Raw genomic sequence first — 23,980 nt, 5'->3', positions numbered from 1 at the left:
GTAGAGTACCAAACATGTTGAAACCGGCTGGCTGGCTTTATCCCAACCCAATGATCATGCTTGCGTCTTAACACTCAGCGTGTGCTATCTGGACTTCACCCACACCGAGATCGTTTATCCTGCTCTTAACCAGCCCGTGTTTCACACTTGTACCTTTGCGCTCATTATTCCTTCCATCTGGAGCCCCCTTCTCCTGTTCCCTGTCACCCTGGACAATCTGAAAGACACAGATCAAGTGTTACTTTTGTTGTGCTTTCCGGTTTCTTTAGATAGAGCTGGTGGTCCCTCCTCAGTGTGCCCAGAACATGGTGTGCATACTTGTCTTCGTGGTATAATAATTTGCTTATGGTTCTCTTTCTCCCAGAATTATCTTTGGGAGCCCAGGGAGACAGATGCTTAGTTCTTACTATGAAATCGTAGGAGACCCCCTGGAGGAGGTAGCATTTTAACTATCTCATGAAGGATAAGTAGGAGTTGAAAACTAAGAAAAGATCATTCTGGGCTGAGGAAATAAGCATCAGCAAAACAGAGGCATGAATAAATGGAATATGGGGAAAGAAGAGAGAAGTTCTGTGAGTGCCCTTTGCAGCACTCATTAAATGAAGAATGATGTTAAAATCTTTAAAATATAGTGACTAACCACTGCTGAAATTTCATACCTTCTTTAGATGGCTTTCAGTAGATATGAACTCTTTGAGTCTTGTCCTGTTGGCTGTTAAACTGAAAGAAAGTGAAAGTTGCTCAGTCATGTCAGACTCTTTGCAATCCCACTGACTGTGGCCCACCAGGCTCCTCTGTCCATAGAATTCTCCAGGCCAGAATACTGGAATGGGTAGCTATTCCCTTATCCAGGAGATCTTCCCAACACAGGGATCAAACCCAGGTCTTCTGCACTGCAGGCAGATTCTTTACCATCTGAGCCACCAGGGAAGCCCATTGGCTATTAAGTATTATTCAAAATGCTTAAAAAATTGTGTCAAAATTTTTCTACTACTTCTATAATACCCAGTTTTGTGTTAATCTATAGTTCTACAGGCACATTTGATTTTATATAAACTCTGTCCAAAGACACTGATTTAAAATAATCTAGTACTGCTTATATTGGTTAGCCAATAAGAAAATATAATTCTAGGGAGGTAAAGTAACCTCAATAACATTTTCTCATGGAGGCAGTTTAATATTAATACACATACAGAAAATTCATAGTTATTAGTACTCTTTTGTTCTGGCTTATCACTGAGGAGAAGCAAGTCGTGATTTACTGATTATGAATAATTTTTTCACTGATTTACATTTCCTTTTGATTTGTAATCCTTGATTTTATATGTTTATCTTTCTTCTGAATTATAAAACTCAGCTCTAAAATGAAACCACACTGGTCTTTGACATAAATTGTCCCCAGTTGCAAAGCCTACACATGTACAGTACATAAATATGATTTTGGCTACAGTAACTAGGTCTTCTGGATAATAAACTTGTCAGCTCAATTTACTACCCAGGGGGTAGTCAGTCTGGTCTGTCAACAACCTAAATAGATTTGTGTCTTTTCAGTCAGTTGACAGTACTTAATAATTATTTAAAGAATTCTGAAATGTAGGTTCCAAGTAAATTCTTATATAGGCTTTCACTGGAATCTAGTATTTTTCCCTTTAAAAATGTTTTGAAGTGTTCTTAACTTTCATTTATATTCTCTCTCTTTTTTTCAGGTAGAGAAACAATGTCAGGGCCTAAAGGAGTTTTACCAAACTGATATCCTACGAAAGGAGGAGGGCGGTGCTGAAGCCAAGCATTGGTCTGACTCAGTGGAGAAGCAATGGCAGCTATTTTTAAAGAGGAGTTTTTTAACGCATGACCTTGGGCTCGAGTTCCTTAATTTAATAAATATGGTAAGAACGACAGTAAATGAGTCACACCTTCTTCAAGGATTACTTGTCAAAGTCAAGATCGTAAATTCAAAATTCCAACCGTCATTCAGCCACGCTGGTTTAGGAAGTTCTTTCTAGCTTCATTCACCGCGAATAGTCCTGAAGCCCAGCATTTTTGTGCTTCTTTGGTCCTAGACCCCTTGTGAGTTTATCATGTGAAGGCTATTATATCTGTTAAGAAGAAAGAAGGAAAATACTCTGAATGCAACATTGTTATTATTACACAGAGTCCTCAGAGGTTCACCCCAAAGTTCTGAGTTAGGTTGAGAGCATGCAACAAGATTCTTACAAGATTTCCAGAGGCTGAAGATAACATCTAGGATGAATCTTCATTTTGAAGACTATCTTATAACACCAGATTTTCATTGTGAAGCCCCATTGTACTTAGAAATGTACCCTAATTTTAGTTGTTAAGTTAGATTTGTAAAGTATACTAGAATACTTATATCAACTTCAGGCCCATTCACAACAGAACTCTTATTCTTAAAAGATGGTTAATCCACCTCTCCTTCAATACCTCAAGTATCTTCCTATTAAAACAGTTTGTTTTATGTTAGAAAATGCCAGCTTCTAGAAAGGTTTGTTTCTTTTTTTTTTTAATGTTAAGTTGAATCTCTCTTCATATCTGATTCTAACCCTCTACAGATCCACAGAGAAGAAAAATGTATTCATATTTCATCCCTCTTACACTCAAAAAATTTTCAAACCTGGAAGACAGTTGCAAAGTCCAGTTTGAGTCTTCTCCAGCTAACTAGATATAAATCCTTTCTATTATTTAAGAGGTAGCTTTATTTTTTTCTTCATCCTAATCCTCCCTCCCAAAATTGTCCATGACCTATCAAAACCATTCATAATATGTAAACAAAAAGTAAAGCACCACTTCAACACAAAGTGGACATCATTCTTTACCAATGAGAACTAAGATTAGACTAGTGCTTATAGCAATAATTTTACTTTATTGGTTCATATTAAGCTTGTGATGAAAGAAAACTGTAATCACATCACATTTTTTTACTGCAATTCCTGCCAAGATGGGTCTCTCCCATTTTATATCCTTGTCACCTATTTATCTGTTTCATACAAATGTGAGCTTTTATATTTATTCCTACTTTGTATCACTTTGTTAGTTTTAACTCATGATTGCATCTTGTTAAACTAATTTTGTGCCTGTTATCTACTACATTAGCCATCTCTCCTGGGTTTAATGTCATATATTAATAAGTAAGCCTCCCACGGCTGCAATTAGATCTTTAATAAAAGTGTCTGAGGGTCAGGTTGATACTCCAATCCATTAAGCAATCAGTTGATAAACCAGTCTTTGAAACAATCATTGACACTCCCAGTAGTACTTTATTTTAACCAGCATTTCACAGTCTTTTTCTCAAGTCTCTATTGAAAGATGCTGCTAAAAGGAAGGTCTGTCTACCTAGTATCCTATCAATTGTGTAATATAATTTGGCAAAAACTAGGTTGACTCCTGGTGATCTAAGGGTTCTTTCCGAAGTGCTTACAATCTGCTTGATCAGTGATGATTTTATTGCCCTGGTTTTCAGTATAAAGCCTATTGATCAGTAAATCACATAGTCCAGGCTTTCCCCTGTCTGATAATCAGGGCATTTTTCTTTCTCTAATTTTCTGGCCCTCCTCCCATTTTCTGTAGATTTGCAAAGATGGCTGACATCTGCAGTTTTCTCAGAACTCTGACATGTGATGAATCTCAATCTGGAGCCCAAATTCATTTGAAACAGTCTCTAACTATTCTCATCTACTTTGAGCTACAATTTCTTTTTTATCTTAGTTGTTTCAAACTTTGTTGTTTAAAGACCATTCTTCTTAAACCTATATGGAGACAAAATATGCAATAAATAATTCTAATTCATCTAACACTATCCTTAAGCATCAGTGAGGACCTGATGAGTATTTTACCTATGTTCTTATATTTGTGCTTTACTATAAAAAATGTTATTTTTTACTTAGAACATTTAGAACATATATTATCTGTCTATATCCATCTTTAAGATTTTTACTTTTTTCAGTATATTGTTATGTGTATTTCTTCACTGTGTACTTCTCTAATTTGCACTTAAAAAGGAATTTACATATTTGCAAACTGCACTTTTCTTAGTCTAGCCTTTTTCAAACTATCTTCCTTTTGAGAAATTATATTTTTCAGTTCTGAAATTTCTAGTTGGTTCTTTTTTTACTATGTTATATTGCCAGCAAAAATCTCTCTTGTATCCTGTCTTTCTCAATCTTTCCTGTGCTTTCATGACCATATTAATTATGGATATTTTAAAGTGTTTGTCAGCACAGTCTAACATCTGGATCTGGAATTGCTTCTATTATCTACCTTTTCTCTTGGTTTCTAGTTGTGTCATCCTGTCTTGGGATGATGAGTGAATATCTGTTGAATGCTGGGCATTATGTATAAAACATTGTGATTCCAGATGGTGTTATGTTTTTTCCCTAGGTAGGTATTGGTGGAAGATCACTTAAGCCAATCAGGAGCTGGTGAAGTTGAGTCTGGACTATAGTTCTGTCAAGGCTCCATCTATTCTGATGACCTTGGGCTCTCATTGTTTTCAAGCTGGAGCTTGGTACATTCTCTGAGTTCTGTCCGCCAGCAGGTCTCTAGCTTGAGAAGTCTTGCTGCTGCTGCTAAGTCACTTCAGTTGTGTCCGACTCTGTGTGACCCCATAGACGGCAGCCCACCAGGCTCCCCCGTCCTTGGGATTCTCCAGGCAAGAACACCTTGGGGGACTGCTAAAAACCTCCACTCTGCTTTTCAGAGGCATTTGCTTGAGTTTTCTAATCTACTGCCCTGCCCTGTTCAGCCCCAGTATTTTGTCAATGTTCTAAGATAAATATCAGCTGTGTGCTTGAACCCCCCACCTCCACCAGTGTCTGTCAAAAGCTCTATTGGTTTCTGTGTTCCCCAGTAAAGCTTCATGATCAGCTTTACTGTCAGTGCACAGAATTGGGAAAAGGCCCTGGCTGCAGTAAGAGAGCTCACCACTCTCAGATTCATCCTTCCCTGGAGTCTTGGCCTCTTTAGTTCTTTTGGACTTTAAATAGATGCCTTCTGCACTTATTCCAGCTTTTCTAGTCGCTCTAGGTAGAAGCACTGCTCTGCCCCTGGCTACTCCATCCTACTCAGGAACAGAAGTCCTTTATTCCTTATTTAGAATGTTTAAGATCATATGGCCAGATTTTCATTTAAGATCTGCAGCAGGAATCCATTCAAAAAAAATTTTTTTATCACATGCCAGTTTCTTTTTTTATTTTATTTTATTTTTAAACTTTACAATATTGTATTAGTTTTGCCAAATATCAAAATGAATCCACCACTTTATTTTATATCTGTGTCTAAACTCTGATATTCAAAGGTCCATTCAGAGTTTTCAGAAATAGTGTTCATTTTACTACATAACTTGGTGGCCTTTTATCTTGACATTATAAACATGATCACTTTAACTCAAGGTCCTTACCACTATCATATGATAAATTTTCCCTTACTGATAAGAATTAAGGTCTACATAATTCTTAATTTTATTAGTTCAGTGACATTCTGAGATAGAAAATTGTTGGTAAAGCAAGTCTAACACAATTTTTATTCTCTTCATATCTTTTGGACCATTAGGCTTTTAAACAAACATTATTGCTGAAATGTGGTAACCAGTTTGGTGGTTAGGAAGGAAGAAGGCCAGCTGGCATTTTCTGCTGAGTGCTCTACTCTTGATTGTTGCCAAGGCTCAGATTTCTCAAGCTTGAAATGAAAAAAATTTTCAAATTCATCTAAATAACATCACAATGAGAAAAACTAATTTAGGGTAGAAATCTGGTAGACATCTTGATGAAAGTGCCAATTTACTAATTTATAGTGGCAAATAAAGAATGCTACCTGGAGTGCTGCCTGCCAGTTATCAAGATATCTGAAAAGCAAGATGTCAGAAGACCACTCATTGTGTGTGAATCGACATGGAGAATGGAATATCTAGTGCCCTATTTAGACCACATGATGCCATATTTTTCAGTGACCTTATACAGAAGTATATGGATTGAGTAGTTAGTGTTTACTAACCAGACCTCAGGCAAAGTGTCTAATCTTTCTGAGTGGCCACAGTACTTACATTTGCCAAATGCATAAGCACTTTTCTTGAATCCTGGTAGCTAGGCATCAACAAATCCTACCATAGCACTCTCTTTTCTGGGCCTCATTCAGAGCGTACACTCTTCAGATTATAGTTGTCATTGACATGCTACACATTCCAGTTTTCCATTAGATCATGTATTATGTAACATTTTTATTAATAGTTTCTTAATAATATGTTATACCCTATCTTTATTTATAGCATAGATAAAAATATGATTTACTTTAGGTATTGCTGTGGCTAATATCTTTCATAATATATGGCTTGTTCATCACAGTTATAGAATACATCATTTTACTACTAGATTCCCAAATTCACTGGAGAAATCACATATAGCACCTGCAGGCTTTTTTGCAATTAAATGACACTTTATAATGTCTACATTAATATAATTATGCAATATCAATGTCATTTAAAATAATTTAAAAATAAGATGGCCTACCTATTATTTAAAATGTCCTGTTACATATTCATGACACTATCTTCTAACTATAATCTAAAAAGTCTTTTGACTTTTAGATACACAGCTGTCATTGCCATTATAGAAATTCATGTACAGTTGCTCCTTAGAAATTCAAGGATTTCCTGAGAAGAGTTGGCCATAAAGCAGATTTTTGTTTTGCTAAACAAATATTCTTCTGCCTTTTTCGATGTTTGGACACTAAAAAGGTACATGGTTTTACTCCTTGGCTCTCTTATACTTTTCCCTCTAATTGAATTTCCCATTATTTAAAACCATTGTTTAAAGGATTTCAAATCAGATAGCCAGAATATATGAAAGTTGGGAAGAGAAGTCTTGGAATTTAGATATTGTGCTTCTGGTATACAGTGTGTGTGTGTGTGTGCACGCGCTCAGTCGTGTCTGACTCCCTGTGACCCCATGGCCTGTAGCCCACAAGACTCCTCTGTCCATGAGATTTTCCCCACAAGAATACTGGGTGAGTTGCCATTTTCTCCTCCAGGGGAATCTTCCTGACCCAGGGATTGAACTGTGTCTCCTGCGTCGCCTGCATTGCAGGCAGATTCTTTACTGCTGAGCCACCAGGGTATAGAGATACAAATATAGAGATACAGTTGGCCTTCCATATCCAGGGCTTCCACATTCCTAGATTCAACCAACTTTGGATCAACACAGAACACTATCCAGAGGTGGTTGAAACCTGCAGGTATGGAAAGCCAACCATGGGACTTAAGCATCCACTGGTTTCAATGTCTAGGGCAAGTCCTGGAACCAGTACCCTCCTCCCGTCCTGCCCACATGAATACCAAGGAACAACTGTATATAGATGCACATTTCAGATCTCATAAAAGGGAGTAACTTGAGGAACTTCTCACAAGAAAAACTTAAAATAATTGTAGTGTATACAATGGGATAGTACAGAAAGAAAAACCCGGAACAATTTTCCCCCTCATGGCCCCTAATACTGAGATATTGACATATTCTAATGTGTGTTAAAAGGTGGAATCCACTTCAAAATGTATTCATTAAAATAATCTCAGCTTCAAAATTTCTGTATCCCTGTGCTCATTCAGTCATCCTTTAAACCCTAGGGAATAAACAAATCTTAGAGGAGGGGACTGAAATGCCAGTGGAGCTGTGAACAACTAGCAAGCTCATGTCCAAGCATGTATTATGGGAAAAGAATTTCCAGACATAAGGCAGAAGGAGAGGAAAATAAAGTTTATTAAAGTGGGAAATGCTGTTAGAACAGCAGGCCTGCTCAAGGGAGAACTGACATGAACATGGGTCCTTAGTCCGTTTTTATACTCAGGGTACAAGGAGCGCAATAGGGGTCTTGCAGGTCATTTGCTGATTGGATGAGGCACATATACTGGTCGGGGGAAGAGTAAGGCAAATACCTTCTTCCTGTGGGGTAGGAGGGGAGGCAGGTTATACTGCTCAGGAGGACCTGAAATCCTTTAATAGTTATAACGTGGGAGAGGGAAGGATGATAAGGGTCTGTTTTTTTTTCTGTTCCTGCATTCTAAGACCATCCTTGTTTTCTTCTGTTCTTTTGTCCTTGGGACACCACATTTCAGGCTTTTCTTGATGTCAGGATTGTGTTCTGCTTTGGCTATGATAAAGCGTTTGCCTCTTAAAATAGTTGTATGCAAAACCATGTTGTATTTCTTGGAAAAGAAAAGCCATTACACAGGTTATTAATTCCACAGGCAAAAGAAAACGAAATATTAAATGTGAAAAATGAAGTACACGTCATGGAGAACACTATGGAAAGCCAGAAGGCGGAAAGGGAAGAACTCAGCCGCCTTCGGACAGCCTGGCAACTTAAAGCCGCTGCAAGCAAGCCCGTGAAACAGCAGTGGGCAGCATTCAAAGAGCAGCTTAGAAAGGTGAGGGAACATGCAGTGGGTTTTATTGAGACTTAAAAAGAAAGGCAATTCTGATGCATACTGTAACATGGAGAAACCTTGGAAACATAAGTGAGATCAGCCAAACACAAAAGGATAAATATTGGGATTCCACTTTAGTGAGGTAGCTCGAGTAGTCAAATTCAGGGAGACAGAAGGCAAAAGAGAGGTTATCAGAGGCTGAGGGAAGGGGAAAACAGAGGTTGGTGTTTATCTGGGACAGAGTTTCTGTTTGAGAAGATGAAAAAGTTCTGATGATGGATGGTGGTAATGATTGCACACAAAAGCTCACTAACTCCACTAACCTGCACATTTAAAAGTGGTTTAAATGGTAGATTTTTTTTGTTGTTATGCATATATACCACAGTGAAAAGAGGGCTTGTGCTTTTATTCATTGGTGGTTTAGAACCAGAAGCTCACTCTAGGTAGTGAGTGTTTTCATGGCAGTTGAAAGGTTTGATGACACACCCTGTCATTACTGGAATGATTATGATGTATTTGCTGGTGGTAACAGAGAAAACATGCATAACTATCTAATGTCTATTTCAGACCATGCACAACTTAAAACTTCTTCAGGAAGCACTTATGCCTGTGTCTGCACTTGACCTTGGAGGGAGTCTCCAGACCATTTTAGCTCTACGGAAAAAATGGAATGAAATGAAGCCTCAGTTCCAGGTGAAGGAGCAAACTGATGACTTGGGTGAATGAAAAAGAATGAAAAGCTGTTCAGTTGAAGCTCACTTAATTAATTTTAACCGTCTGATGAATTACAATTTTTTAAAAAACAAAAGCATTGCTTTTCTAAAAGTCCATGTGTCAGACACATTTTTCTTCCTTTTTAAATGCAATGTGTTATATTGGATGATATGCAAACATTCAGGCTACAAAAGGACCTTAATATATTCTTACCTTCAGTTCAGTTCAGTTCACTCGCTCATTCATGTCCGGCTCTTTGTGACCCCATGAATCGCAGCACGCCAGGCCTCCCTGTCTATCACCAACTCCCAGAGTTCACTCAAACTCACGTCCATCTAGTCAGTGATGCCATCCAGCCATCTCATCCTCTGTTGTCCCCTTTTCCTCCTGCCCCCAATCCCTCCCAGCATCAGAGTCTTTTCCAATGAGTCAACTCTTTGCATGAGGTGGCCAAAGTACCAGAGTTTCAGCTTTAGCATCAGTCCTTCCAAAGAACACCCAGGACTGATCTCCTTCAGAATGGACTGGTTGGATCTCCTTGCAGTCCAAGGGACTCTCAAGAGTCTTCTCCAATACCACAGTTCAAAAGCATCAATTCTTCGGCACTCAGCTTTCTTCACAGTCCAACTCTCACATCCATACATGACCACTGGAAAAACCATAGCCTTGACTAGACGGACCTTTGTTGGCAAAGTAATGTCTCTGCTTTTGAATATGCTATCTAGGTTGGTCATAACTTTCCTTCCAAGAAGTAATCATCTTTTAATTTCATGGCTGCAGTCACCATCTGCAGTGATTTTGGAGCCCAATAAAATAGTCAGACACTGTTTCCACTGTTTCCCCATCTATTTCCCATGAAGTGATGGGACCAGATGCCATGATCTTAGTTTTCTGAATGTTGAGCTTTAAGCCAACTTTTTCACTCTCCTCTTACCTTAGATTATTTTAATTTAAATTATTTCCTTATTAATGTATTTATCATATATTTATTCTAATTCTTTTCCTAAAAGGTATAGATATGTTTTTGATTCAGAGATCTCAAAGCAAGTCTAGACCCTCTTTGACATAGAGGTTCTGCTGTCCTCTGTCACTGAAATTATCCCTGTGATGTCATTGTCCCCACCCACTGGCACCCCAGCCTTCTGCCACCATCCCAAGAATTTTGTTGTGCTCTCCCATTCTCCCTCCGAGAGCCCTCAGGGTGTGAGAGAAAAAACCATGAGTCATATTCCCAGGCCCTGATGGCTTCTGCATTCCTTAACCCCCACTTCCTGCCACTCCTGAGCCTGATACAATTGCTGGAAAAGTTTGCCAGTCATTTCATCCTCCTACCTGGATTCTGTTCTTTGCTGCAAAGTTAAGATACCTGTGTTTCTATTTGTCACTAATTTGCAAGTGTTGGATGTAAAGAATCCCAGGACTGGAAGTTTGAAGTTTCCTTTAGGGAATATCTAATTTATGTTCCTTAAGACAAAGCTGGGGGCTTCTTGGGTGGCACAGTGGTAAAGAATCCCCTGCCAATTCAGGAGATGCAGGAGACATGGGTTTGATCCCTGGGTCGGGAAAGATCCCTGGGAGTAGGAAATGACAACCTGCTCCAGTGTTCTTGCCTGGAAAATTCCATGGACAAAGGAGCCTGGCAGACTACAGTCCATGGGGTCACAAAGAGTCGAGCATGCACATGCACACATGTGTGCACACACACACAAGACAAAAGTGATGTAATACATAACGACCACCTCCCCCTATACACACACACACATACCATTGTAGCCCACAGTGAACTCTTTCCTCCAAATTCCTAGAAAATTCTACTAGCCTATCTGTTAGTTTCTTTGTTATACTCTGTGTCATATGTATCTGCATTTCATGTGTGCACACGCCCCTGCACATAAGTGTGTGTGTGTGTGTGTACAAATTCCCCTAAATCAGGAACTGTTATCCAGATTCTTTAGCTCTGTCACCGTGATGTGTGTATATTTGATGCCCATGCACTTGATTTCAACTTGAATACCCTTACTAGGTCGGTCTTCTGCAAATTATCTCCTTAGCTTAAATCATTTCCATTACTTTTATCCTTGACATAAAATCCAACCCTGAAATCATAGTTAATGGCCATACCACCCTGAATGTGCCCAATCTCGTCTGAAATTATAGTGGCTTCCCCTTTGAACTGTCCACCAGGATCTAGATTCCTATAAGGGCTATCGCGCTGGGCAAGAAAGAAGGTGGTTTGTCCCTCCCTACAAGTGCTGGCTATTTGTGGATTCTGGGATGACTGCTTTTACAGCAGCATAACTACTGTGGTGCTCAGCTGGTGGTTCATTCTGATCATTCTTTTATCCCAAAGGACAGATAATTCACCCAGTGTACTTTTATACTTGTCTTCTTGTGGTGTTCTTATCATACCACCTGATTCTAGTTTTATTAAATATCACAGATGGTCATGGCCTCATAGAGTATCTAGAATATATTTACTTAGCAGATGACTAGATGACTCTGGAGAAGGCAATGGCAACCCACTCCAGTACTCTTGCCTGGAAATCCCATGGACGGAGGAGCCTGGTAGGCTGCAGTCCATGGGGTCGCTAAGAGTCAGGCACGACTGAGCGACTTCACTTTTACTTTTCACTTTCATGCATTGGAGAAGGAAATGGCAACCCACTCCAGTGTTCTTGCCTGGAGAATCCCAGGAACAGAGGAGCCTAGTGGGCTGCTGTCTCTGAGGTCACTCAGAGTCAGACACGACTGAAGTGACTTAGCAGCAGCAGATGACTCTATGCTATATCATAGAAATATATGACTTTCCATTTTGCCGTCTAACTTTGAAACAGTTTTTTTGTGTTTTTTTTAAATTTAATTTAATGTTAATTTAAAATTTAAAAAATATATCTGAGAAGATTAGGATGGAATAATATATCCCTAGCATGACCCACAATGCCTGGATTTGCAGGGATAGGGGTGAGCCTCGCAATAAGTATTTGTTAACAAGTAAGAGAGTGATTTGTTATTGAGATCTTCATACGTCTGTTGTAAAGTAAAAAGCTCTCTAGAAGCTCATTTTATTGCTTTCAACTCTTCAGCAACTGAATGATGAGGTTCAGTATATTATAAGAGAGTCAGAAGAGTTGAATGGCAAAGGAGCACCTGTGAAAGAAAAGTCTCAACAGCTGAAGGACCTTATCCACTTCCATCAAAGCCTGAAACAGAGAATCCAAGATTACGAGGACATCCTATATAAGATTATCCAGTTCCACCAAGTCAGAGAAGAGGTAAGACTTACCATGGATGTCTGGAAGACTCTCAGTTTTAAACTATGAAATTAAAAATACATGATTTTGTAATAAATAAAGGCCAGGTTGCTTATTCTGATACTAGAAGCTTTCTGCAATCTGGCTCCTGACTTTTCTCCCACTCAGCCCCATCCCCCCAATCTACCAGCCAAACAGAGCTCTCCTTGGTCCCTTAAAGATGGCACCCACATTCCTTATTCCAAGCCCTGACTCTTGAGCTGCATTTATCTGTCAGGTCCTTCTCTCTCCTCTATACCACTTAAACCTTGTCCCTCCATCTAACAACCCTACCTTCCTTGGAGTGATTTCTCTTCTCTTCTAAATTCCTCGAACTCTCACTGTTTATTCCACACATCTGTCTTTTTTATATCTTGATTCTTAATTACTTTTGTTGCCCTAACAAAAGTTAGGGTAAAAGTAACTTAAGGTAGGGTATATGTAAGCAACAAAAGGTAGGGTATAAGCAACTAAAGGGAAGAAAAAAATTTTTATAATTGAAGTGTCAGTAGAACTTCATAGATATTGGCCTCTCAACAGAAAATACCACTGAACACGTACATACAACAGAAAATAGAGATGTATTGAAATGCCTTGAAAATAGCCTCTGAATTTAGTCAAATCACAGGCCTACATCTTGCTAAAGTTTTAGGCTATGAACAAACAGTGTTTTCTTCTTTAATAGAACTAACAATGTTAGTCCCTTCATTTTACTCTATTGACTTGCACCATTATAACATTTATTTGTCTATAACACTAATTTTAGATGGGCTTGTCAGCAGCAGACTAGCTAGTTAAATATGTTATAGGAAATAAGCATGTTTTAAAAATCTATCTTTGAGAAAGACAAAGATACGTATGACATCACGTGTGGAATCTAAAATGTACAATAAAGTAGTGAATTTAACAAAAAAGAAGCAGTCTCACATATATACAGAACTAGTGGTTACCAGTGGGGAGAGGGAGGCGGGGAGGGGCAATATAGAGGTAGGGTATTAAGAGGTACAAACATTTAGGTATAAAATAAGCTACAAGGATATATTGTACAATTTAGGGAATATAGCCAATATTTTATAATAACTATAAATGGAGTATAACCTTTAAAAAGTGTGAATCGCTGTATCATACAACTGTCATTTACATAATACCATACATCAACTATACCTCTATTAAAAAAAGAAACTGTTTTCATAAAAATATGAAACCCAGGTTAATTGTTAATGGCCTGAATTCCAGCTGGGAAGACTCTTAAAATCAAGAGAACTGGAGTTTCCAGAACAGGCAGAGGAAACGAACGATGCTCACGATGCCCAGGTCCTCCTGAGACGCTCTCGGGCAAAGCAGGCGCATGTAGACCATCTGCATGACCTGGCTCTCTCCTTGGGGGTGGATGTCATCTCATCAGTGCAGCAGCCTGTAAGCAACTTAGACACTGTTATTTTCACATGATATGGCTGGGAGTTGGGCTGTAATATGAAAGAAACCGGGCAGACCACCTGGTATACGTTCAATTAAAAACTACAGGAAGCCATTGGGATACTTATTTGTGGTAAGTTTCTACCACGTCTAAAAAATGTTTTAAGGAGAAAAAAAAATCTGATTTTAAAAGTCTTGTTTAATACATCTATTCTCATGCTCATTTAAAAGTTATAGAATTGCAATCTATAATGGCAGTTGGTTTTTCACATTTGAAATAAAGAGGAACTAAACTTTTAATTTTATTTATTTTAAATTGATACCCCAAATTGTAAACCTTTTAAGTATATACGGAGTGACTTGGCTATGTGAATCTACTAAAGTCTATGAGATTTAAGTACAGAACAAGTTTTTCTGAAACAAATTTAGCAATAATTGAAATTTAGTCTCAGCGTGAGATATACACTTGATTTCAAAGACGTAATATGAAAAAGAAAACCTTACTAGTGTTTTTTATATTTGGTTAAACAAACTATATTGTGAAAATTAACTTCACCAGTTTCTTTTTAATATGACTACTAGAAAATTTAAAATTATTCATGTGGCTCATGTTGTATTTCTGTTGGACAATGCTGCTTTAGCATGTCAGATCTGAAAGGTAGCCTTGAGATAGTCAGACCCAGGATCTTAATCTTCAGATGAAGAGTCTGATCCCAGAGAAGCTACTTTATCCACAAAAGCCCAGAGTAGAGGAGCCCAAGCACCTTGGCTCCACCCAGGCCTCTGGGCACCAGTCATTGGATCTGCTTTTTCCACTGGGCTGACCTTACCAAAGGAGCTTAAAAGAGATGGAAATAATTCCAGATTAAATTTTCCTAAATAACACATTGGGTTCTGATATAAAAATAAAACAAAAACTCCTTCTTCAAATTCTTAATTTGAGGATTTGAGGGAAGAAAAGAATACGTTAATTCTATCCAATACATATAACATTAATAAAAATCATAATGGATAATTTTATTTTAAAGTTCATTTATGATATCTACTAAACTATGTTATTGTTGTTCGGTCGCTTAGTCATGTCCGATTCTTTGTGACCCCATGGACTACAAACACTCCAGGCTTCCCTGTCCTTCACTATCTCCTGGACTTTGCTCAGACTCATGGGCATTGAGTCGGTGATGCCATCCAGTCATCCTGTCCTCTGTCATCCCCTTCTCCTCCTGCCTTCAGTCTTTCCCAGAATCAGGGTTTTTTCCAATGAGTCGACTCTTCACATGAGGTGGCAAAAGTGTTGGAGCTTCAGCTTCAGCATCAGTCCTTCCAATGAATATTCAGGGTTGATTTCCTTTAGGATTGACTGGTTTGATCTCCCAAATTATATGGAATGCAGTAAACCTAAAGGATTTTTGTTAATCTGAAAGAAATACAAAATTTCTGTCGCTGTTAATAGACTCTGTTTTCCCCAAGAAGGAGCTTTCTTTTAAAGAGTTTTGTTTCATTAGTAGATTTATTTTTAAAAGAAAAGAGCAAGGAAGACGTCTCACTTTGCACAAATAGTGTAAATTGTTCTCCAATTCACGTCTGGCTTTAACTTCAGGAGCCCCTGCACGGAGTAGAGATGGGAGCACTTGCATAATGAACCTGAGGCTAACCTCAAGTTGACAAGAAAATTACAGTGTAGAAGCCAAATGTTTCTAATGCATATTTTATGCCTTTTGAAGTAAAAATTATACCTTACATTGAATGGTGTCTCTGAGGCATTGGGTATGATGAGCAACTCTTCAAAACTCAAGTTTCGGAACTAAAAATGTAAGTTTGTCTTTCACAACATTGGATATTGGTGTCTGGCTTCCTTCTGAAATCAAAGAAGTTTAAGGTAAATCAGGAGCTTATTTTCTTTATTGTCATTTATGAGTTTCACAATGCAGGTAAATAGCATGTTGTTCTCATTGCCGTTTTGCCCATTCCCTTCATCACTTTCACTTCTCTTTCATTTTCAGAACTGCTCTAACGTTTCTGCAAAGAACCTGCAGCAACAGCTGGACATGCTTGAAGGGGACTGTCTGACCTGGCGAGCCCAGACCGAGGACCATGAGCGGGCCCTGACCCGCAGCCTGGAGTTCTGCATTACAAGGGATGAGATAGGCGAGGTGGGAACACACACACACACACGCACACACACGCGTGTGCACACACATGCACACACACACACAATAAATCAGGAGACTTTCTTTTTACCCTTGACCTTTTAATCTACCAAGCAGTAGCCTCAGGGCTCAGAAAGGTTGAGTACAGAGTACACTTTAAACTCCCCAAACTGTTGATGTCAGTATGTTGTCAGTGTATAGACCCTGGAATGTAGTATTACGGTTTTTTGCTTGCTCCTCCCCACCCACCCCAAACCCTTATCGCAGTAGTTTTGCTTGAGTGGATATAGCTCATCAGGGCAGAAGGGTGACACCTTCCTGGTGCAGCCAGCTCCGGCCTGCTGAGAGGCTATTTAAGTTCCACTGACTCATGATGAAGGGTCAGGGGAGCAAGCTTGTTGCCTCAGAGGTTACAAAGTATTATCACTAAAGTCAAGTGGCTGCTTTCATATTTAGTCAAACCGAGTGGCTTCTCTGGTAAAGCAACTCCTAGAGAAAAAGAAGTAACAGGTGAAAGGTATCTTCATTTTTTTATTGTTTTTATTGTTTGACACTTTATTTTTTTAATTGAAGGATATTTGCTTTACAGAATTTTGTGGTTTTCTATCATACATCAATAAGAATCAGCCATTGGTACACCCATGTCCCCTCCCTCCTGAACCTCCCTCCCATCCCCCTCCCCACCCCACCTTTCTAGATGCTCACAAAGCCTCTGTTTGAGTTCCCTGAGTCATACAGCAAATTCCCATCGGCTGGCTGCTGCTGCTAAGTCACTTCAGTCGTGTCTGACTCTGTGCAACCCCATAGATGGCAGCCCACCAGGCTCCCCCGTCCCTGGGATTCTCCAGGCAAGAAAACTGGAGTGGGTTGCCATTTCCTTCTCCAATGCATGAAAGTGAAAAGTGAAAGTGAAGTTGCTCAGTCATGTCCGACCTTCAGCGACCCCATGGACTTCAGCCCACCAGGCTCCTCCGTCCATGGGATTTTCCAGGCAAGAGTACTGGAGTGGGGTGCCATCGCCTTCTCTGTCCTCTCTCCATACATCTCCTCAATTCCACCTCCTCTCTCTCAATTCTACCCACCTGCCTCCCTAAGACACACACTGAACTACAGCGCCACCCTCCCCTGGTGAAACTTTCCGTACAAAGGTTTACTTGTTTTAGGAGAAAAATAAAGGATAGCATGGGCCCCGGTTCCTTACTGGAACTGACAGCAGGACAGCAGGTACCATAATTCTAGACTTATCTCTTTTGAAAACAAGACATAAGTCCTTTAATCTCAAGCCCAAGTGAGTGGAGGGGAAAAGAAGTAGTAAAACTCCTTGATTGTTCTGCTTATGCCCAAGTTACACAATTTCAGCTCAGTGAGTATCAACTGTTGTCAACATCAGAGCATAGACTGAAGTATGAGTAAACCTGGGTTGTCGTCAAGCCCTTTTTGGCCAAAGGCAAATGCAAGAAAGGAGCAGGACTGGAAGGAAAGCAAGAGGGGGAGAGAGCAGGAGAGGGCACTTGGATCCCATTCAGCAGGAGGAAAACTAGCATCACCGGATTTTCAGTGGAGCAATGTGCCACGGGACTGTGGAGTTTCTGCTCCCAGTATGTGTTCCAGGAGCCACTGTGGGCCAGAGACTCTTTATTCACTCAGAGTTAAACACCTGGTGTAGCCTGTCCTCTGAGTAGAATGGCCTCTTCCAGGTCACGTCCTGCAGTTAGCAACACTTCAGCCAGATCTTGTTAAGAAAAACAACCTTGATTCTCCCCAAGGCTGTAAAATTTAGATTCATAGTCATGGAAATGATTTTTTTACTACCTTGTCCTGAAATTGTTTTCTTTCTTCGCTTACATCTTCCTCCTCTTCCTTAAAAAAAAAAAATATTTGTAAACTTTTCTTACTGAAAATCTGTCTCTACTGTGATGTTCAGCCCTGTTTTATTGAAAGCAGAAGAGAGCAAGCTAAAGGTTATTCCTGGCTGCCTGCGGCTCAGCGTCCCTCTTCCTGAAGCGCCGTGGCCTTTTTGGACATGGGTCTCCCCACAGTGGTTCAGGCCCTTCCGATAGTGGTTCTATTTACAGGCTGCCTCGTCATGACCCTGTGCTGGAAGCCAGCGGGCTGGGAAGACAGATGGCCCTTCCAGTCATAGCAAGGACGCCTGGGATTGTCTGTACCAGAACAAGAACGAGAAACCAGATACGTGTGGGTTTGATTTAGGAATCAGATATCCCTACAACATGTTCTTAAATATTAACAGAGTGATTCTTCTCATTTGCTTCTACTTCACATCCAACTCATGCTTGATACTAGTTACAGTTTCATGTTTAAAGGACCTTAAAAAGTTTTGGCCTGTCTCCTTTCTTTTCTTTTTTTCTCTATTGAATACAAAAGCACTTATTTTAACAAACTTTATATTTAAAATAGAATTTTAATCTGTCTAACTCACAAAACCTAATTCAAAACATGATGTATTTATCTCTCTGGCTGATTTGATGTTATTCCTTTACAAACAATATTCAATTTATAATTATTTTATGAAACTGTACTAAATGAAGTTTTTATTTTATCAGAGATCATTTCCCTTTCAGTTCAGTTCAGTTGCTCAGTCATGTCCGACTCATTGCGACCCCATGAATTGCAGCACGCCAGGCCTCCCTGTCCATCACCAACTCCCGGAGTTCACCCAAACTCATGTCCATCGAGTCGGTGATGCCATCCAAAATTATTTTTTATTGAAGCATAGTTGATTTACAATGTTGTATTAGTTTCTGCTGTACTAACTGTATCAGGTATACATATATATATATATATATATATATATATATATATATATATCTCCACTCTTTTTTAGATTATGTTCCACTATAGGTCATTAAAGAGTGTTAAGGAGAGTTCCCAGTGCTATACAGTAGGTTCTTAATCAGGAATTAATATATTAAAATATTTATATAAAAGTTTGTTATAAGTCATATACAACTTTGAGATGAGAATATTTTAGCCCAACCTCTGTGATTATTTCTTTATTGATTCATTTATTTTAACTGGAGGCTACTGCTTTCCAATGTTGTGGTGGATTTTGCCTCACATTGACATGAATCAGCCACGGGTGTACATGTGTCCCCCCAGTTCTGAACACCACTTCCCCCTCCCTCCCATCCTATCCCTCTGAGTTGTCCCAGTGCACCAGCTTTGAGTGCCCTGTATCATGCTTCGAACTTGGACTGGTCATCTATTCACATATGGTAACATACATGTTTCAATGCTATTCTCTCACGTCATCCCACCCTCACATTCTCCCACAGAGTCCAAAAGTCTGTTCTTTATATCTGTGTCTCTTTTGCTGTCTTGTGTATAGGGTCATCATTACCATCTTTCTAGATTCCATATATATGCATTAATATACTGTATTGTGGAGAGGGCAATGGCACCCCACTCCAGTACTCTTGCCTGGCAAGTCCCATGGACGGAGGAGCCTGGTAGGCTGCAGTCCATGGGGTCACAAAGAGTCAGACACGACTGAGCGACTTCACTTTCACTTTTCACTTTCATGCATTGGAGAAGGAAATGGCAACCCACTCCAGTGTTCTTGCCTGGAGAATCCCAGGGATGGCGGAGCCTGGTGGGCTGCCGTCTATGGGGTCGCACAGAGTCGGACACGACTGAAGCGACTTAGCATCACCAGCAGCAGCAGCATACTGTATTGGTGTTGTTCTTTCTGACTTACTTCACTCTGTGTAATAGACTCCAGTTTCATCTACCTCATTAGAACTGACTCAAATGCATTCTTTCTAATAGCTGAGTAATATTCTATTGTGTATATGTACCACAACATTTTTATCCATTCGTCTGTCAATGGACATCTAGGTTGCTTCCATGTCCTAGCTATTGTAAACAGTGCTGGGATTAACATTGGGGTACACGTGTCTCTTTCAATTCTGGTTTCCTCCATGCATATGCCCAGCAGTGGGATTGTTGGGTCATATAGCAGTTCTATTTCCAGTTTTTAAAGAAATCTCCACACTGTTCTCTATAGTGGCTGTACTAGTTTGCATTCCTACCAACAATGTCAGAGGGTTCCCTTTTCTCCACACTCTCTCCAGCATTTATTGTTTGTAGACTTTTTGATAGCAGCCATTCTGACTGGTGTGAGATGGTATCTCATTATGGTTTTGATTTGCATTATCTCTTCCCTGGTGGCTCAGACGGTAAAGCCTCTGCCTGCAAGGCGGGAGACCTGGGTTCAATCCCTGGGTGGGAAGATCCCCTGGAGAAGGAAATGGCAACCCACTCCAGTACTGTTGCCTGGAAAGTTCCATGGACAGAGGAGCCTTGTAAGCTACAGTCCATGGGGTCGCAAAGAGTCAGACACGACTGAGCGACTTCACTTCTCTGATAATGAGTGATGTTGATCATCTTTTCATGTGATTTGTTAGCCATCTGTACATCTTTTTTGGAGAAATTAGTTCTTTGGCCCGTTTTTTTGATTGGGTCATTTATTTTTCTGGTATTGAGCTGCATGAGCTGCTTGGATATTTTTGAGATTAATTATTTGTCAATTGCTTCGTTTCCTATTATTTTCTTCCATTCTGACGTCTGTCTTTTCACCTTGCTTTTAGTTTCTTTCGCTGTGCAAAAGCTTTTAAGTTTAATTAGGTCCCGTTTATTTTTGCTTTTATTTCCATTTACTCTGGGAGGTGGGTCATAGAGGATCTTGCTGTGATTTATGTCAGAGAGTGTTCTGCCTATGTTTTCCTCTAGGAGTTTAATAGTTTCTGGTCTTAAATTTAGATCTTTAATCCATTTTGAGTTTATTTTTGTGTATGGTGTTAGAAAGTGTTCTAGTTTCATTCTTTTACAGATAGTTGACTAATTTTCCCAGCTGCTGCCAAGTTGCTTCAGTTGTGTCCAACTCTGTGTGACCCCAGAGATGGCAGCCCACCAGGCTCCCCCGTCCCTGGGGTTCTCCAGGCAAGAGTACTGGAGTGGGGTGCCATTTCCTTCTCCAATGCATGAAAGTGAAAAGTGAAAGTGAAGTCGCTCAGTCATGTCTGACTCCTAGCTACGCCATGGACTGCAGCCTACAGGCTCCTCTGTCCATGGGATTTTCCAGGCAAGAGTACTGGAGTGGGTTGCCATTTCCTTCTCCAGGGGATCTTCCCAACCGAGGGATCGAACCCAGGGTCGAACCTAGGTCTCCTGCACTGCAGGCAGATGCTTTACCATAAATCAATATATTACAATAATTTTTTTACATAAAAAAATATAGTCAGGTACCCCTTCAGAGAAGTAGACCGAGCATTAGATTTTTTTAGTTGATTTTGAAACTCAGTATTTTGCTTCCAATGCATTTAAAGTGCTTCTTGAAGTTTCACTGACTTTGAACTGTCTACTAAAAAACACAACCTTCATACTGCCAGATTTTGTGAAGGTTTTTTCCACTCATATATTTGTATGCATGAATGTTAAATCTCACTATGCATTTTCTTGCCTGGCAGTATAAATAAGTTGTTAATACACAAAGCATTATAGATGTACTTTGCCTTATTACATGACAGAACATCATCAGTTCCTTATTCTTTACACTTTTCTAGAAATTTAATAACTTAATATTAAATGTGTTTTCTTCTTGCAACCTGACCAAAAAACTTCCTTTACGTTTACATTATGTTAATGGAAATTTGTCACTGGAATCTCATTATGGGTCACAAACAATTACCTTGCAGAGAAGAACAGTAATGACACAATTGGGTTGGTATTCATTTTCTCAAAGTAAATTTTGCAAACAGAAGTTTTCATATAATTATGTTACCTCAGCCTGAAATTTTTACACTGTACCAACATCTTACCCATTAGGAAAGTAATGATATATATACACACACACACACATATACATACATATACATATACATATGTATATATGCACACACACATATATTAATATATATGTATGTATGTTTGTATGTATTCCATATGTCATAGTTTCTTGTTCCAGTTACACACATTCTTTTATTCTTCTGTCATTTAGTTCCAAGGAGATAAGGCAGATTAGCAGCAATAAGTTAGAATACAGGAATGCTGCTGCCATAGATACATACACAATGAATAACACTCAGTTCAGTTCAGTCGCTCAGTCGTGTCCGACTCTTTATGACTCCATGGACCGCAGCATGCCAGGCTTTCCTGTCCATCACCAACTCACAGAGTTTACCCAAACTCATGTCCACTGAGTCAGTGATGCCATCCAACCATTTCATCCTCTGTCGTCCCCTTCTCCTTCCACCTTCAATCTTTCCCAGCATCAGGGTCTTTTCAAATGTAGTGATTTTGGAGCCCCCAAAAATAAAGTCAGCCACTGTTTCCCCATCTATTTGCCATGAAGTGATGGGACTGGATGCCACAATCTTAGTTTTCTGAATGTTGAGCTTTATGCAAACTTTTTCACTCTCCTCTTTCACTTTCATCAAGAGGCTCTTTAGTTCTTCTTTGCTTTCTGCCATAAGGGTGGTGTCATCTGCATATCTGAGGTTATTGATATTTCTCCCGACAATCTTGATTCCAGCTTGTAGTTCATCCAGCCCAGCGTTTCTCATGATGTACTCTGCATACACCTGACCTGCCTGACCTGCCTTTTGAGAAACCTGTATGCAGGTCAGGAAGCAACAGTTAGAACTGGACAGGGAACAACAGACTGGTTCCAAATAGGAAAAGGAGTACGTCAAGGCTGTATATTATCACCCTGCTTATTTAACTTATATGCAGAGTACATCATGAGATGTAGCAGTCCATCCTAAAGGAAATCAGTCCTGGTTGTTCATTGGAAGGACTGACATTCAACCTGAAACTCCAATATTTTGGCCACCTGATGCAAAGAGCTGACTTATTTGAAAAAAAAAAAAAAAAAACCCTGATGTTGGGAAAGATTGAAGGCAGGAGTAGAAGGGGACGACAGAGGATGAGATGGTTAGATGGCATCACCAACTTAATGGACGTGAGTTTGGGTAAACTCTGGGAGTTGGTGATGGACAGGGAGGCCTGGCGTGTTGCAGTTCATGGGGTCGCAAAGAGTCAGACACGACTGAGCAACTGAAATGAACTGAACTGAACTGAACTCTGCATATAAGTTAAATAAGCAGGATGACAATATACAGCCTTGATGTTCTCCTTTCCTTACATTGTTTTTGTTTAGTCGCTAAGTCATGTCGGACTCTGTGTGTCCCCATGCACTGTAGCCCACCAGGGTTGTCTGTCCATGGGATTTCCCAGGCAAAAATACTAGAGTGGGGTGCTGTTTCCTTCTCCAGGGGATCTTCCTGAACCAGGGATCAAACCCACGTCTCCTGCATTGGCAGGCGGGTTCTTTACCACTGAGCCACCAGGGAAACCCTCTGACATTGTGTGTTTTTTGCTTTTGACAAATGACTATGGGCAGCCATCAACTGGCAGGAAAGGAAGCAGAAAAAGAGGGCATAGATGAGGCAGCACTATGGAATAGTGCAGGTAATTACTATTTTTCAGATTGATGATCTTAATTCATCATTTTAAGGAAAAACTAAATTATCATCATTCAACTAATATTACTATATGACTACTGTCTGCCAAGCCACAGAACACAACAGTCCTTAGGAAACTAATAGTTTGGGCAACTTAAAGCCCAAGGGCCTTCACAATCACAACTGCTCATCACTAGGCCCCAATGTGAGTCCATTTAGTTGGCATTTATAAGAGGATAGAAAAGACTACAATTTGTTCTGAAATGTCCATTCCATTGGGTTAAAATCTGTTGGAAGTTTGGTGTTTCACAGCTGCAAAACTACTCTTCTTACTGTAGAAGATAAAAAGCTGAACTTTTCAAATCATGGTTATCATGTTCAGAAAATCAAATGTAAGTATATTGTGAGCACACAAAACTTGCAGCGTGGATGAATAGCTGTTACTGAGAAATGCTGCCACCTGCAAATGTAAAATGGAGCACTTGTCTCCTCTTTCCA

The 23,980-nt window shown here is 39.7% G+C and overlaps 1 protein-coding gene across 8 annotated transcripts in view; it reads left to right on the top strand.

Annotated features, from left to right (window-relative positions):
* CCDC141 (coiled-coil domain containing 141) overlaps window positions 1-23,980 on the top strand; it is a 225,572-nt gene that overhangs the window by 170,802 nt on the left and 30,790 nt on the right. For all 8 annotated transcript variants that reach the window (XR_015148410.1, XM_086360957.1, XM_086360959.1 and 5 more), the window contains 6 exons: window positions 1,707-1,886; window positions 8,249-8,428; window positions 8,996-9,121; window positions 12,226-12,414; window positions 13,669-13,848; window positions 15,852-16,001. Coding sequence is in view for 7 of the 8 variants with exons in the window: in XM_086360957.1 (XP_086217083.1) it covers window positions 1,707-1,886; window positions 8,249-8,428; window positions 8,996-9,121; window positions 12,226-12,414; window positions 13,669-13,848; window positions 15,852-16,001 (1,005 nt within the window). In the remaining variant the exon portion in view is untranslated. The remainder of the gene's footprint in view (window positions 1-1,706; window positions 1,887-8,248; window positions 8,429-8,995; window positions 9,122-12,225; window positions 12,415-13,668; window positions 13,849-15,851; window positions 16,002-23,980) is intronic.

This window comes from Bos grunniens, chromosome 2 (genome assembly GCF_055505025.1).
Source record: "Bos grunniens cultivar Pamir isolate PY7600 chromosome 2, Bosgru_T2T1.0, whole genome shotgun sequence".
Taxonomy (NCBI): Eukaryota; Metazoa; Chordata; class Mammalia; order Artiodactyla; family Bovidae; genus Bos; species Bos grunniens.
This window is presented reverse-complemented; position numbering and strand designations above follow the sequence as displayed.